This window comes from Lagenorhynchus albirostris, chromosome 3 (assembly GCF_949774975.1).
Source record: "Lagenorhynchus albirostris chromosome 3, mLagAlb1.1, whole genome shotgun sequence".
Taxonomy (NCBI): Eukaryota; Metazoa; Chordata; class Mammalia; order Artiodactyla; family Delphinidae; genus Lagenorhynchus; species Lagenorhynchus albirostris.
In genome coordinates, this window is record NC_083097.1 from 119,273,704 (window position 1) to 119,291,631 (window position 17,928).

General features: G+C 40.3%; 1 protein-coding gene across 13 annotated transcripts in view; it reads left to right on the plus strand.

The window, feature by feature from the left end:
• ARHGAP26 (Rho GTPase activating protein 26) overlaps positions 1–17,928 on the plus strand; it is a 543,304-nt gene that overhangs the window by 273,005 nt on the left and 252,371 nt on the right. For all 13 annotated transcript variants that reach the window (XR_009539612.1, XR_009539613.1, XM_060143876.1 and 10 more), the window contains exons 13-14: positions 3,674–3,739; positions 8,214–8,288. Coding sequence is in view for 11 of the 13 variants with exons in the window: in XM_060143876.1 (XP_059999859.1) it covers positions 3,674–3,739; positions 8,214–8,288 (141 nt within the window). In the remaining 2 variants the exon portion in view is untranslated. The remainder of the gene's footprint in view (positions 1–3,673; positions 3,740–8,213; positions 8,289–17,928) is intronic.

A 17,928-nucleotide genomic window follows, 5' to 3' on the forward strand; every position in this document is an offset into this window, starting at 1 on the left:
TGTGTGTGTGTGTGTGTGTGTGTGTGTGTGTGTGTGTGTGTGTGTGTGTGGTGGAGGGGTACCAGAGACAGAGAGATACAGGGAAGTGCTAGTGCAGGGGGCAGTGTAATAATTTATACCAGTTCCAGTTCAGAGATTTGGAATAATGATAGGTAAACTGTATTTCCTGAGTTCCTTATTGGGAACTGTTGTTTGATATGAATTGCATTTCTTAACACAGTTTTGTTTATAAAACTGCAATCATTATCAGTATGCGACTTGAACACATCAGAGGCTAATAGAGTTACCTTGCGCTCTTAGCGTTTGACTTTGCAGTATGTGAATTTGTTATATGTATTTGGACTTAGACAACTAATATATACTAATAAATACTGTTACATGTGTAATGTGGAAGGCCTTTATGTGTAGCATCTGTGTAAGATTTATTTCAAGAAAAGGGGTTTGCTGGTATAAAACAAAATGGAGAACTTCTAATGTTGGGAAAACCAAAGAAGGAACATTTATTCAGAGATTTGTGGGGGGAGCGCGGGGGGTTGCTTTGCCATTTTCCAAAATAAATAATTGTAGTTAATGTAGGTTAGTGGAATTTAGTTTTTTTCTGGATATACTTGGGAGGTTCCGTTGTGTTCTCTTCCATTAGCAGTTACTTACCTAGAAAAGAATCCAGCTTCCCACAGTTCCATGAGAAAAGGTCAAGGACTGATTTGTCTCTACAGGGTTATATCTAGCTTTGTCCGTATTTCTTCTGCTAGTTGGGCTGGTGGCTTTATGAGCACGTATCTTCTGGCCACTGGGGTCATCACTGTCAGCTGCCAGGTTATTTCCAGTTTTTCAAAACTTTTACCCATGTTCACAGGGTAAGGAAGCAAAATACTCTTTGTCCAGAACAGAAGTTCATCAATGCCTAGAACAAGACCATGTTCACAAACCTACTCTTAAAATTTCCAAATTTGGAATCTGTCTCAGCAGCTCCCCAGAGCACTGTCCACAACTGCAGTTCTTAATCTCCCAAACTTCTTTGACTATCATTCCTATGCAAGGATCCTCTTAAGCACATCTCAAAAGAAGAACCAAAAGGCTTCAACTGACTATTGAATCACATTATGGACATTTGGGAAACCTCCTTAAGTATAGAAAGTAACTTTCCCTCTAACAAATACTTGCCAGTAGGCTCTGTTCTGACTGTTGTATAAAGGAATGAAAATTCTCCCCTACACATGAAAAGCTGCCCAACATCATTACTCGTTAAGGAAATGCAAGTCAAAACCACAATGAGGTACCATTTCACATGCACCAGAACGGCAGTAATAAAAAAGACAATAACAGATGTTGGCAAGGATGTGGAGAAATTGGAACCTTCATATGTTGCTGGTGGGAATGTAAAATGGTCCAGTGCTTTAGGAGGTGGTTTGGCATTTCCTCAAAAAGTTAAGCATAGAGTTACCATATAACCTAGCACTTCCACTCCTGGGTACATACTGAAGAGAAATTAAAATATACGTCCACACAAAGATTTGTATGTGGGTGTTTCTAGTAGCATTATTCATAATAAGCAAAAAGCAGAAACCAACAGCTGATGAATGGGTAAATGGAATGGGGTATATCCAGACAATGGAATATTATTTAGTCATAAAAAGGAATGAAGTGTATTAATGCTGCAACATAGAGGAATCTGGAAAACATTATACTAAGTGAAAGAAACTAGATACAAAAGACAGTGTATCATATGGTTGCATTTATATGAAATGTCCAGAGTAGGCGAGTCTATAGAGACAGAAGGTAGATTTGTGGTTTCTAGGAGCTGAGGGAGTGGGGGAAATAGGGAGTTACTGCTAATATGTATGAGGTTTTTCATGGGGGATGATGAAAATGTTATGTAGAGAGTGGTGATCTATATATTTGTAAATATACTAGAAATTAATGAATTGTCAGCTTTAAATGAGTGACCCTTACAATATGTGAATTATATCTCAAGGTCATTATTTTAAAAAAATCTTGCCTAGATTCCAACAGATTTTTAGGCTGTGTATTACAGTTTGTTATAAAATTTGGGAAAAGTCTATGGTATGAGTTGAATTTCATTTGGAAGAGTGATCTCGATCTGAGTCAGAAAGCTTGATACAACCCGATTTGCAGAGTAAACACTTGGTTCATACTAGAAGAAGCAAGGAATTGAGTTAGTAGGCTCCTTATAGCTTTAAGGGTATAAGAACAATGGTTTGTATAGCAGGTGGTCTCCAGGAAGAAGAACATTGCTTTCCTCCCTGTCTGGTACTTTACTTACCATCCTAGAGGCCAAGTATATTTATTAATAAGTACCACCAAGTGATAAGTACACATGTAAGAGCAAGAGCTGATTCTCTTTGGGAAGAGAAGTTTGGGGAAATTAGAATTTCTTTTTAATTTGATTTGGGGAATTTTCAGTGATTTTTTTAAAGGATTATTTTCTTCATTGGACCTACATTCACCCGTATATATTAAGAATTGGAGAGATTCCATTTGGGTTAGATCCAAGCTGAGTTCAAGTTCAGCTCAGTTCTCATATTTTACAAGTTTATTTCTTGCCCTGGGATGATGACAAATGTTTATAAATACTCACCTTCCTCCTTTCTGCCATTCCCTTTTCCACTCGGAACACTGGTTTGTAGAATGTCTTGTCCTGATGTCCTAAGGAGGTCAAAGATGAACCCATTCTTAAAGATTACCACCCACGTCTAATCATTGGGTAACCAAAGCATGGGGATGAATTTTGGTGGGTTTCCAGCCCTGTTGCCAGGTGGGCAGTTGGTTCTATGCTGTGGAAAAAGTTGCTGCTATTTGCCATTTATTTTCTGAGTGACATTAGGGGATTTTGGAGCAGATGGAGAACCTGTCACCGCCTGCTGATTTACCACACAGAGGATGGCTCTTCTGCCTTATTGCTTTTTCCTTAGATAGCTTCTTTGTCCTTGGCTATTTTAATTTTCCTCCTGGTCACTTTTCCTTTTTTCTAGTCATCTGAGCAGAATTTTATTCCTCTCTTTAACTCAGAGTCACTTTTTATTTTAATGTTTACTTTTATTTTATTTTTCAGTCACTTTTAAGGCAGTTAAGGTTGTACAGGCTCTGGAACGAGTCTCCCACATATTAACTCTGCAACTTTGGTCAAGATATTTAGCTTTGCCAAATCTCAGTTTCTTCATGTGTAATTTGGGACTCAACCTAGAGGACTTGCTAGGATTAAACAAGGTGAGCTCTGTGGAGCACTTACCTGACATTTATTGAGCATTTACTTTATGCTTTTTGAAGGAGACCAACAAGCAGTTAGTCCTGCAGCTCCTGATAATAACAAAACAAGTTAAAGTTTGCTTAGTTATTCCTTCAGTAAAGTGCTCATCACTCTGTGCTGCAGTTTCGTCAGCTGTAAATAGAGGATAACCTTGCAGAGAGTTTCCATGAAAATTAAATGAGATAGTATGTGCAAAATGGTACTTAGCACTGTACCTGGCATATGGTAAGCTCCTCATGAATGCCAGCAGTTTTACATTTTGAATCATTCCTGTACTTTCAGTGGAAAAAATGAAAAGGCTACATGGCCGCACCATGGGACTGAGTCATTCTGGGTTGGTCAAGCACTGTTCCGGGGTTGGTGTGCACGGCTAGCAACTTGACTGCCCCTTTCTTCCTCTTTCAGCTGCACAGTTGGACAGCATTGGCTTCAGCATCATCAGGAAATGCATCCACGCTGTGGAAACCAGAGGTAAAGTAGTTAAACAGATGGCATTATTCTCAGTGAAGGTTACACATCTGGTGAGGTGGCAGACCTGCTACCTGCTGTTTCCCAATTTCAAGTGACTCATTAACTCTCCAAATGCCATTGGCGGTGTGTTTCCACAAGGCCTGTGGCTCTGAAGTGCAGAGGCTCTCAACTGATTTAGTTGTCAGCCTCTTCGGCTGATCAGAAGATTGTTTTAAATGCATGCATATCAAATACATAGGATTATAAGGAATCCAGTTACTGAAATTCAGTTAAAATACTAAAACCATAGTTGTGATATAATAATATATGTGTTTCTTTGCTAACACTTTCAGTTACAGTGGTGGGTCTGATAACTAGCATAATTCAGAAATAGTGATAGTTCAGGGTATCTGTAACAACTGTAACGTGTTCGGAAAATATCTGTGGTTTCTGACCAAGTTGCAGGTACTGCTAATGCTGTGATTTGTTACTTATATTGCAGTGGAAGGAAATGTTTAATTTCACTTATAGATTAGTGGAAATAAAGGTGTGGTTGTTTTCCTATGGAAGTTGATAGACACCCTGAATTCTCTAGTGGGCCACTTGGGGTCTGTAGACCCCAGGTTAGGAACCCTGCCCTGGGCACTATCTGGGTAGGGAAAAGGGGTCAGGCCCCTGTTTTCCTGCCGTGGTGCTGTGGTCAGGCCCTGCCTGTCAAACACTGACCTTTCCTGGGTCCGTAGGAACAGCGCTTTGAGGTCAGGGAAGCTGGTTCATCCCCGTGATCTCCATCCCCTCCGCAAAGATTGCCGCAGAGGGGATTCCTCAGTTCCGGCAGTTTCGAGCTTCGAATGCACTGTCTGTTGTACGCAGAGAAAAGCTGATCACTGTCTTTCCACTGGATTTGATTTGAACCATTGTCAAAGATGGGAATCTTACTTATTCTACAGCCTCTCAACCCTCCAGCCCTTTTTATTTGTTTGAGGAAGTTCTGTCTTTTAAAACAGAAATATGCCAGTTCAGAAGTATAAGCATGTTTGTAAAGGCTATGAAGCACTGAGTAGAGGGGAAGAAAAAAAAATACCCTTATAAGTTCTATTCCTAGGTATCTAGTCAAAAAGTATTCTTTCCTAGGTAATTATTTTAATGTGTGCTAACATTCTTATAGATGTTTCCTTATTTCTGCTATACCTTCCTTCAATGAAGAGTTAAGGTAGCTTGCAAAGATACGTAAAATATAGGCAGAGAATGTAAAGTAGTAGGCGAGATTTCTGGGAACTGATCTTGAGGAAATAAGGTCATGGGCCAACTTGACCACAAAGATGTTTATGCTATGGTGTTAAGGTAAAAAAATCAAAAACTGGCCAAATGTCTCAAAAATTGGTTACATCAACAGTGTGCTCCATGCATGCAGTGAAACACTGAATCGCTAAAAATGCAGTGGAAATACATTTATTGAAATCCAAGATTTTCATTATTATATATCAAGTGAAAAATGCAAGTTACGAACCAGCCTGCCCACTCTGAACGGGTTCTGGGGATAGTGGGGAGGGGAGAGATCATACCTGCACAGGTTGTCAGTGGGTGTCTCTGCTGGTTTTCACTATCTTCCATGGATTTGTCTATTTTCCATAACTGCAGTTTCTACATTTTTTTAAGTGTATATTACTAAGGTAATTTTTCAACAGCCAGTTGATTTTTGCTCATCATTTTAAAAGAAAAGAATGAGAAATCAGAGGTACAGGCTTAACAAAGGTAAAGGCATAAAAATGGAGCTAAAAATGAGTTCAAAACAGAAGTCCCCTCCCCTCTACGATGAAGTTCACGTACATGCCGGAGGTGGGCTGACCGCTTAGTCTCTCAGTTCTCAGCCGCCAAAACCAAGAGGGCCACCTAATCATTTAAAATCCTTCACAGAATCTGTGTGATAAATGCAAACGCATAGCTCAGGAGGATGACTTTTTCTGATATAAAACCAGAAAATATGTGCAATAAGCAGTAGAGGAAGAAGAGGGTCACCACTTGGTCTGGTCTCTTAGCCTCTGCCTCCTCGTCCCCTCCCCCTCTACAATGAGGATGAACATGATGTATTTTAACAGCTAGAGAAGTTTTCATTTAGCACAAAGAGGAATCGAGGACCGTGTGTGTTAAATGCCATTTTTGCATAAATGCTTGGAAGGAAGTGGGTTGTCTCCCTACTGCAGTACGTGTATGTACACACATATTGGTGGTGACCAGAGGTGAACAGACTTCCCATACTCTCTGAGGTCCATTAATCATCCAGCAGGAGCTGGGAGTGTGTCAAGCTCCAGGAAAGCACAAGGACAAAAGAAGTAGAGATGTTTCAGAAAGGATAAGCCCTTCAGGCCACCCCATGAATGAATAATGGTTCTGCTACCCAGTAACTTGGGGCCCATCCCTTAGGAGACCCGGGGTCTCCTAGCCGGTGAAGCAGGCAGGGTGATGTACATGCTTTTTTTTTTTTCTTTTTTTTTCAGCTGCGTCGGGTCTTGGTTGCAGCACGCAGGCTTCTCTCTAGTTGTGACATGTGGGTTCTCTCTCTAGTTGTGGTGCCCAGTCTCCAGGGTGCATGGGCTCTGTAGTTTGTGGCACGTGGACTCCCTTGAGTCCACGAGCTCAGTAGTTGTAGCGCGAGGGCTTAGTTGCCCCGCCACATGCGGAATCTTAGTTCCCCTACCAGGGATCGAACCCATGTCCCCTGCATTGAAGGCAGATTCTTTACCACTGGACCACCAGGAAAGTCCTGATGTACATGCTTTTACAATCCATTTGAACTGTAAAATCCTCTCATTCCAGACCACTTCCTTTTGTTTATCAGTTCCACTTTTGTAAAGGTCTTGTTGAAGACACTGCAGAACCAGCCTTTTCCCAAGTTTATTCCAGGAAATTTTGTTTTGACCCCAAACTGACGAATGTTTTATTCATTCTGTCCTGTACTGTAGACTGATCTAGGTGCTGGGGATATAACGGTAAAGAAGACAGAATCACTGTACTTAAAGTTTACATGGTAGTTGTGGGGGAAGACAAACAAGAAACCAAATAAGAAAGATGATTTCAGATACTGTTAACTACTATAAAGAAAAGACAACTGGGTAAGGCAGTGGCCAATAGTGTTGGTCATTGGGATGCTTTCTATTGAAGAGGTTGCATGTAAGCTGAGACCTGAATGATGAAAAGAGCTGGGAGAAGAGTGTTACAGGTAGAGGGAATCTTGTTCAGAGGCTGAGGTTTGGAGGCATGAGCTTTGTATATTGGAGTAACAGGAAGGCTGCTTCATGCTGGAGCAGCATGAAGGTGGTTGATAAAGCAGTCAGAGGTGGGCCTGTGCTCAACCATGTAGGGCCTTACGGGCCGCGGTAAGTTCTGATTGTGATCCAGATGCAATGGGAGGCCATTGGAAGGTTTTTAAGAAAAGAGATGGTTTGAACTGATTGATACTTTGAGAAGGTCATTTTGGGTACTGGGTGGAGAATGGACATCAGGGGAATAAGAAGCAGCAAGAGACCAGTTAGTTGAGAGGTGTCAGATATGATGGGCTTAGGACCAGCAGGAGAAAAGTCATTTCATATCAGTTTGTCTGAATGTAAATGATACAGTGATGATCTAATCCTTGCAGTTAAATGAACAAAGTACTGAGGCGGGTTAGTTTTGGTTCTTTGTTTGGGTGTTTGAAGGTAAACCCCTTTCAGCCTATTTGAATGTTTTCTTGGGTTTAGGAAAGGTGACCCACTTTTTTCTTTTTTTTTTTGTGGTACGCGGGCCTCTCACTGTTGTGGCCTCTCCTGTTGCGGAGCACAGGCTCCGGATGTGCAGGCCCAGCGGCCATGGCTCATGGGCCCAGTCGCTCCGTGGCACGTGGGATCTTCCCGGACCGGGGCACGAACCCGTGTCCCCTGCATCGGCAGGCGGACTCTCAACCACTGCGCCATGAGGGAAGCCCCTCTTTTTTCTTTATGAAAAGTATTTGCACCACAAATGAATGGATTTTCTAATTTCTCAGTTTTGGCTAATATTGTCAAAAATTAAAAATGCCCCAGCACCTCAATATTTGCCTTCTCTATGTGAAAGTAATTTGTAAAGTGTTCATCCTTTTCTGTAGTATGAAAATTTTTTTTATCATTTCATTTTTGTCTTTTTAAATTAAAAAACTGGTTAAATATGATATGTTTAAAAGTATATATTTAGCATCTTTCAAAACTCTTCAGATGCTGCCTTGGCAAGAGAAGAGGGAGGTTTCCTGCCCCTCTGATGACTGAACTAATACGAGGGCTGAAGTGTGCAGCACATCCATGAAATCCTAGACAGTTGTACCAAATCCCACTCCTTCGCTAAGAGCAGAGCTGAGTGACAGGGGACTTTAATTAGAGCAGCTTTTAGAAGGCCCGAGAAAATGAAAAAAAGTGCATTTGGCTGGGTTGGCCTGACTTGTGTTCTGACATGCCTCTAATTAAATCATCACTGTTTCTCTTCTCAGGGATCAATGAGCAAGGGCTCTACCGAATCGTGGGGGTCAATTCCAGAGTGCAGAAGCTGCTGAGTATCCTGATGGGTGAGTGCAGTGGCTCTGCCAGGCAGTTCCCAACGGTTGAAGGGGGACCCTCTTGAGAAGGAATCTGGGTGTCCAAGAGGTAAATCCCAGAAACCAACTGACCCACTCACCCAGCGGTCATGGCCATGGGCATTACTGGAAGAGACATTGAATGGAATTGGACAAAACAAAAAATGGCCAGTCCAAGGCTCCACACCCTCTCTGTGGACTTGGTTACCACCAGTCCAAGTAGCGCTCCACCACTCATGTGACCGCCACACCCTACTCTATCTTTAATAGCTCATGACTCCCTCTGTCCTCTTTGGAGACCGGCACTTCATGGGGCACACCCATTGCCCAAGGAAGCTCAATCCTTCTAGCCTGCAGAGGACCTCAGATCTCATGTTCCTAGTGACTGAGGAGGTGTCATCTCATGACTCCCAGATAAAATGTGTAGAAGCAGATAAGTCTTCTGATCCTCCTTGCTTCTAGATTTCCACCTAGTCTCTGTCATTTGAGCAGCAGAAGCTCCTTTGCAGCTGGCTGGTATAAATATAAAACCACTGTCTCTAAATGTGCAGCATTTGAATCAAAAACCCATGAGCCAATGAGCCAAATTTGCCTAGGCTGCACATTTCCTGTATTTTTAGATATGAATGCAGGCAGCCTCGGTGAGTCACGTGGATCTAAATGGCAAACAGATCAGATTTCACAGGTCCGTGGCTGTTACTCATCCCCATGGAAGCCTAGCCATGCAGTGTTAGAGATAGACTGTCGCTCAGGGTCCCCACTCAGTGTTTTGGGCAGGGACACTGCTCTTTGTTAGTATTTGTCATTTTTTTTTGCCATCCCAGTTTCTGAAAATAATTTTCATATGTATAGAAATCTCATCTGTCATGTTGATCAGAAAAGCTGTCTCTTTTCAAGAGAGCTACTTGCCTCTTGTAAGCAAAAGTCTCATGTATGGTAGTTGCAGTGAGATCAGTTTGTTTAGCCATTCACCCTATGAAGGACAGCTGGGTTATTTCTAGTCTGGGGGTGAATAATGCTGCTGTAAACACTGTGCACAGGTTTTTGTATGAAGATTAATTTGTTTCTGTGGGATAAACGCCCAAGAGTGCTGTTGGCGGCGTTGTACAGTGATATGGTTAATTTTTGAAAAGTTCTAACGTAAGAAAGAATGAACAGTCTAACAGGTATCAGTCCTCAGTCTTTCATTTCCAATCAGAGCTGCAAACATTTGTGGAGTGTCTGCTCTCTGAAGCAGATTGTCAGGTGCTAGAGATGAAACTTTAGAAAGAGTCATTCTTTGTTTGCAGAGTATCCAGGTAGGGGAAGTTACGCATGTATGTGAAAACTGTAACGTAAAATATGATGTTGGCACCCAGTGGGAGCTGGATCTAGAAGACGGAGTAGTGAAGGAGAGAACAGAAGAATAATTCAGATTCAGGACATGTCATGAGCCAAGAGTATTGATTTCACTAGTAGTAGTAGTAGTATTTTAATATTTGAAAGTACTTGAGGCTGCAACAGGAGAGTGAAAGCTGAAAAGCTGAAATGGCCCCTTTGGTTGAGGAACTTGAATGTTGTGCTAAGGAGTTTGGGGTTTTTTTCCTCTGTAGGAAGTAAGATGCTATTAAAATTTCAAAGTAGTGGAGTTGTATGTGTTAGTACTCTTTTTACACAAAAGTGTCAAGAAGACGATTCAGAATAGTCATTTATTTGTTCACATTACTGGTGAGTCCAAGATGGCAGAAGCATGGCAGGGTCTGGTGACTCCACATTTGTTGGAGGCTTTCCCACTCCTTTCTTCTGGCTTCTCATTATTTGTAAGCTCTACTTGTCTTCATATTGACTATATTCTCTGTGGGAAGGTCCCAGATAATCCAGCCTCAGTGGTCCTTGAAGCTTGTATCACTGAAAGAAGCGTGTCTTTCTTGATGGTTTCGACAGAAGGTCCCAGGGTGGACTTTGACTGGTCCATGTGGGGGCCATTCACATGATTCATTTCACAGTCTCAGGCCAGTCACATGACGTACAGAAGATTGATCCCGATGGCCTGGATCCTGTGCCTGTCTCTGGTGATCCCATGCCACCTCTAGGAGGTTGGTGGGTGGGGGGCAAGTAGGGTGTGTGAGGGGTTAGTCCATAGAACCCTGGGGACTGAGCAGGATTATTAATAGAATGATAGAGGAGTGCTTTTCTGAAATAATGCTACTGGGTGATTTTTTTAAAAAAGTATGTCCAACATAGGTGTAACTCTATCAGATGCTAGTTTTGGGAGGATAATGCTGGCAGCAGTGTGGAGCACACATCTGATCATGGAGTCATATGGAGGAAGAAGACAGTTGGTATAGATTAGGCAGAGCATACCTGATCAATGGCTGAGCCAGATAGCTGCTCTGAGGTCAGGAAAAAAGGACAGACTCAAAATGACTGGAGAAAGAGAATCAGTGGGACTTTGTAACCAACTAGATACAGGGAAGTCGAAGAGGCAGAGAGATTTCAGAGGCAGCAGATGATTATGTAAGGTGACACTAATGAAAAGAAATACGACATTTTAGACGGGTTTGCTAATTTAAAAAAGAACCATCTTAGCTCATTTGTGCTAAGCAAAGAGTGGTATGAAAAGATCTTGTTTTTATCACTTCCCTTAGTGACCTTTGAACAAGATATTTGTCCTGTTCTCGTCCTCAGTTTTCCTAGGGACAGACAAAATAATCATGAACATCTCAGAAATGTCATGAGAAATAAAAACCAGCAGCTGAAAAGTCACAAGGCCAGCTGTCTCTGCCAGGAGGACATTACAGATAGACTGGATCCCAAACTGAGGTTCAACCAGAGTTGAGAGATGACCACAGTGCAAGATCTAATCAGAAGTGTTGAGAATGGTATCTGGGATTCTTACTATCAATTAAGTTAAACATGAGATAGTTAAACATGAGATCTTGGAATTGAGGGATCAATTAAGTTAAACATGAGATCTTGGAATTGAGGGATCACCCATTAGGCCAGAGAAACTCCAGACCTGAAGGCAGAGCCCTGTCTCCCTTCCCCTTTGTGAACATGCTCTCATCTTCATCAGTTCTTGGTACTTGTCCTATACTGGGTTAGCCAAGAGTGTAAAAAAATATGGCTCCTATACTCCAAAGCCTCTCCCTGACATGGCTGGGTTGAGTGTGAACCATTCATTCCCTATTCTGGGTTCTATATTCACTGGATGCCCTATTATGTACCAGGTACTAAGATTTGGATTATTGGTCAGTCTCTCAGAAATGGAATAGTGCATTTTTATTACTGAAAATATGAGTTAGAATTAAGTAAAACCAGAGGTTTCCTTTGATCACTTGGAGTTGGCTTTGTGTACTCTTGATACATTGGGGGACTGTAGGTAGGAGGAAGAATAGAAGAGCCAGACTATGAGAACATCGTATTTTGCTGATTAGGATTCCTTAAGAAAGCTTGCCAGAATTTCTCATAGCATATGCGTTGTGGTTTCCTGCTAGTGTCATACCAAGTGCTGCCCCTCATCCCTTCCTCCTGGCAACAGAGGTCATTAGTCTTTGAAGAGTGAAGAGGAGGAAGACTTGTAGATTCCTAGAAATAGCGTGGCTTCCATGTGTGTACTGTTTGTTTGTTTACTTTTTCTCCCCCGGTATGTTAAGTAAAGATAAATCTTTCTAAAGTTTAGCTCAACATTTAAAAAATACAGACAGCTCTGTCTATGCATGTTCAGTACGTGTCTGTCTCTCCCTGTATAGTTTTTTATAAGAGATTTTTTTTAAATTAAATAATTTATTTTTGGCTACATTGGGTCTTCGTTGCTGTGTGGGCTTTTTCTAGTTATGGCAAGTGGGAGCCTCTCTTCTTTGCGGTGGCTTCTCTTGTTGCAGAGCACAGGCTCTAGGCACGCGGACTTCAATAGTTGTGGCACATGGGCTCAGTAGTTGTGGCTCGTGGGCTCTAGAGCACAGGCTCAGTAGTTGTGGTGCGCGGGCTTAGTTGCTCCGCGGCATGTGGGATCTTCCTGGACCAGGGCTCGAATCCATGTCCCCTGCATTGGCGGGCGGATTCTTAACCACTGTGCCACCAGGGAAGTCCCATGTATAGACTTTTAAATACCTTTTTCTGATTAAAAGTTATGAGTGGTCATAGTAGCAAATTTGGAGAAATAGAAAAAGTAGAAAGAAGAAAAATAAAAGTCGGGCAGACCAGAGACAATCTTTACTGACCATTTCATCATATGACTGTCACCTTTTAAATATAATATTCTATCATATAACATAAAAAATACAAATTGGAATCACACTGTGCATATATAATGCTTTTAGCAGTCTTCTTTCACATAACAGTACGGTGTCTATTTTATGTTACTCAGGTTCCTCTAAAGTGCGACTTTTTTGGGTCATGTATTGTGTAGGTCAGCCCCCTATTCCCAGATCCATAGACTGACTTCAGTTCTTCATCATTCTAGAAAGCACTCAGGTGAACATCCCCATGGGACAGGATAGCAGAGGTTTAGAGTGTACATTTTGGAGTTAAGCAAGTTATAATTAAACTGCTTGTCCATTTGACTTTACACAAATTATTAAAGCCCGTCTAGTCTTCTATCTCATTATCTGTAGTAATAGCCTCTGCCTCTGTAATAATGGGAGGATTAAATGAAAAGATGCATGTGGGTTGCTGAGTCCAGAGCCTCCACATGTTAGTCACTAAATGTTAGCTGTTGTTATTTTTAATTATTTTAATAAATTTATTTATATTTATTTTTGGCTGTGTTGGGTCTTCGTTGCCATGCAGGGGCTACTCTTTGTTGCAGTGCGCGAGCTTCTCTTTGCGGTGGCTTCTCTTGTTGCGGAGCACAGGCTCTAGGCGCGTGGGCTTCAGTAGTTGTGGCGTGCGGGCTCAGTAATTGTGGTGCATGGCTTAGTTGCTCCGTGGCATGTGGGATCTTCCCAGACCAGGGCTTGAACCCATGTCCCCTGCATTGGCAGGTGGATTCTTAACCACTGTGCCACTAGGGAAGTCCCTATTTTTAATTTTTATATGCATATTTAATTATTTCCTTAGGGTTTATTTTAAGATGTTGAATTGCTGGGTCAAGGTATGTACATGTTTTCAAGGCCTTTAATTGATATTCCCAAATTTGCTGTCAGCAAAGTCTGAGGTGACTGTCCTTTACCACACACATCCTTGCCATACTCTATTACTTTTTTGCATTTAAATTGTAAGTATTTTTTAAAAATAATTCTGGTGGAAGCTGACCATTTTTCCTATGTTTCTTGCCGGTTTTTATTCTTTCATGAATTGCCTGTTTGTGTTCTTTCCCTATTTTTCTATTGATGTATTCATCTTTTGAATTTAAAACCGTTTTAGGTATGGAGGCTATGTTACCAATATTTTTTTTCAGATTATCATCTTGAACTTTATTTATGGTACTTTTGTTTTTGTTTTGTCTTATGAATATTTAAAATTTTCATGAATTCAAATCTTTTATGAAGTCAGTCTTTTTCGTATATGGATTATGCCCTAAAAGACCTTATCCGTTTCAGGACTACAAAACCTTTTTATTTTCCTTAAAATCCATCTGGAATATATTCATGCAAAAAGGAAACTAACTCTCCTTTTCCTCAAATACTTATCTGATTGACAAATAACCATGTAAGGAGAAAATTTCTCCCTTTCCACTACTTTAAATATCACCATATAGTCATTCTCTTATACATGTTGGGGTCCAGTGAAGGAGTTTTCACACGTATTTTTCTAAAGGAAAACAGATTCTTTTTCTGTTTTTTATTCTGCAATTCTCAGTCTTTAAAAAAATAAATCGTCTTCATTTTTCATCTTTTAATGTTTGTTTTTCTCTTGATTCTTTGCATTATAGCAAAATTCTAAAACTTATACTCTATATCCATGCCATTTATTTAAATTTCTTTTGGGCTGATTTTTTTTGCTGCTTATAATGCAAATTTTAATTGCATAATTGAATTTTCAGTGTTTTTACTAACTTATTTAGCTCTTTTCATTTCTGCCTTTCAGCTATCACCTTTATTATTTCAGTCTGTTTCTTTTTTTGCTTCGATTTCTTATTTCACAACATCCATATTTTTCTGAATTTTATTTATAATACAGAACAGATGCTTTCTGAAGTGTTTTTAGAGTGCTTTGGTTTCTGTGTTTCATGAAAACAAGTATTTTATCAGCTTTTTAATCTTCTTTTTCATTAAACCTAAACACAGAGACGTTTATAAATCTTTGCAGTTAACTTCGCTGTGGGTAGATTCTCCTTGCTCTGCTGCAGTTTTCCTGAGTCCTGTTAGAATCATTCTCTCACATGATATTAGAGCACTGTTGTACATGGTTCCATCCAACTTTCTGGCGCTCTTAAATCTTTCATTTAGTGTGGACCTACCTGTACTCATGAAAAGTTTTCTCCTGGTTCTGCTATTTGGTCATGGTTCTGGGAGAAGTGGAGTTACTTCCTGGTTAATCTGAAGTGCTGTGGTTCTTCACTTGTCACTGTCATGTTTCTTCTAGGACTTTCCCCTTCTGAATTCACTTCCCTTTATATAAGCAGACACCCCTCCACTTCTGTCCCAGTCTCATTTCACTGCCCGGATTGTAATCTCAGGATACTGAGCTGTGCTCTGGTTGGGTAGGAGCAGTGCAGCATGGCACCCCTCCCTGGGGTGGCTTCGGCTATACTTTAGGGTGGGCGAAAGGCCGTCGCCTATCACATTGTTCCCCCAGGTGGGTCTTCCTCCGGGCTTCACCTGAGCTTTGCCTGGTCGATATTCCTCTGGGGACAGGCAGAATGTTCACTGTGAGCCTCATTTTCTGTGCTGTTGAAACTTTCTGTCCCTTCGTGTGTGTATGTGTGTGTGTCTTTATTAGTTTCTCACAGTGGTGGTGAAGGAATGAAAGTTTAGTGTTGCTATTTTTTCTCTTCTTATCCTGTAACTTTTTCCGGTTTTGTTTTGATTTTATTTTTTGTTTGTTTTACTAATGTTTAAAGTAAGGTTGATGCTATAGAGAACACATGGAAGGTATTAAATTGCGATGCTTTAAAGCACCAAGTTACAGTAGAATGCCTCACCCACTGATACCTGATCCAGCCATGAACCATCCTTCTGACTCCTCTGGGACCTTCATTTCTCACACCCTTTCACAGCGCAGCATAAATAAAAGCAAGCAAGAGCTTCTTCCCTAAGGAACCCTAAAGTAATAGATATTTTTCATGACAACTTCGAAGACCTAAAGGCTTGCAGAAACAGCCCCAAGGTTTGAAGACTAGTCTCGTGGAAGCAGCAGAGTCATGCACGTTGTATACTTCCAATTTTAGCCACCAGTAAAGAGGAGCAGACAAATGATGACCAGGACTGGGAGAGAGTAGACTGCTTGGATGAAGGATTGATCCTTCTGGGAACTAGTAAGGTCACTATTAACCACAATCTGGACTTGCCAGAGAATGGAGACCACAGATGGATGCTCATCTTCCTGTCTGCTCTTCCCACTGTCATCTTTGCTTATAGGGATGCTTCAGGCAGGTTCTCCTAAGACAGGGACTTGAGACAGCAGTAGCTTTTGGATCTCAGAACAGAAGTGGCTGTAAGTACTCTGGATTCTTAGGCACTAGATATGGAAGGTGTTTAAAGTTTTTAAGAGGTACAACTTTTATAATCAGAAAAAAATTGATAAGCAGATTTGCTTATCAAATTGCCAAGTATTAAATCGAGCCTTGCAAGAATTGCCTGTAGGATAAATAAAACGAAGTCTTAATTTACACAGAGGATAGTATACTTACATGAACAACTTCCTCAAAGATGTAATGGAGATGGAGGATGTGAAAGGCTCAAGAAGATTTTAGAAAAAGACAAACAAAATACAACTAATGTTTAAATGCAGGAAAGCAAGATGATATTTTCTTTGGAATGACATATAGATCACTGGAACAGACAGGAGATTCTAGAACTAGGACCCACTCATATATGGTCAATTGATCTGTGATAAAGGTGTCAGAATAATTCAATAGGGAAAGGACATTTGTCTCAACAAATGGTACTAGTACAACTGGACATCCATATGAGAAAAAAATAAATTCAACCCTTATCTTAAACTATATACAAAAACTAACTCAAAATAGATTATAGTCCTAAACCTAAGAGAGAAAACTATTAAACTTCAAGAAGAAAACACACAAAACAGGAACCATAAAAGAAAAATCTGATAAACTGAACTTTACCCAAATAAAAAAAAGCTTCTACTCCTAAAAAGATATTAAGAAAGAGAAAAGACAAGCTACAAGAGAAAATATTTGCAAAATATGTATCTGATAAATGATTTGTATCCAGAATGTATTAAAAATAACTCTTGCAATTCAGTAGTCAGAATGTAACCACCCCAGTTTTTAAAATGGACACAAGATTTGAACAAACAGTTCACCAAAGAAAATACACAGATGGCCAAAAAGTACATGAAAAGATGACCAACATCAGTAGTCATTAAGGAAAAGCAAATTTTAACAATGAGTTATTTCTACACACCTACTAGAATACCTAAAATTTCAAAATTAAACACATGACCATATCATGTGTTGATGAAGATGTGAAGCAACTAGAGTTCTCCTATTTGCTGGTGGGAATGCAAAATGCCCCAACTGTTTTGGAAAACCATTTGGAAGTTTTGATAAAGTTAAACATATTTATCATATGACCCACTCCTGCATATTTGTACCCAGTTCCACTCCTAGGTATTTACCCAAGAGATGAAAATGTAGTCCATAAGACCTGAATGCAGATATTTACAGCTGCTTTATTTGTAACAGCCAGAAACTGGAAACAACCCAAAGTCTACCAACTAGTCAATGGATATGTCCATAAAATTGAATAGTACTCAGTAATAAAAGGATCAAACTACTGGCCTATGCAACAACAGGGATGGATTTCACAAGTATTATGCTATGGAAAGTGGTTGCCAGGGGCTAGAGATGGAGGGAGAGGGGATTGGCTATGGAGAAAGAGGCACAGGAGAATTTTTGCGGGGGATGGGGGTGATGACAATGACTTACATCTTGATTCTGGTGGTGGTTACCCCATGACTATATATATATTTGTCAAAAATCATGGAAGTGTATACTTTAAAAGGTTGAGTATATCTCAGTAAACTTGACTTTAAAACACACACATAGGAGAGGATTCTCAATTTTCCTCCTCAGTAAAAAATGCAAATTAAAGCAGATTACTTTTTTTTTTAACCTATCAGATTGAATAAGATCAACGTGTTTGATTACACATTGTTGTCAAGGATTTGAGGAAGGAGTCACACTCATGCTTAAATGTAATGGTACAACCTTTGAGAGGTTAGTTGAGCAGTATCTTTCAAAATTAAAAATGCACATACTTTTTGACTCAGAAATTCCACTTATAGGAATTTTTTCTCTAGGTAAGACATGTACAATGTAACAGTGGTTTATATCATTGTTTACCATAGCAACAACCAGTGAACGAACTTCATCTCCATGAATGGGGGCATTAACCATGGTAAAGTGGAGTACTGTAAGGTAGTGTTATTATATGGAACAGTTTCTTAAGATATTGTTAAATGAAAATAGCAGTGCACAGAACGACATCTGTAATGTGCTTCCATTTGTGTTTTTAGAAAG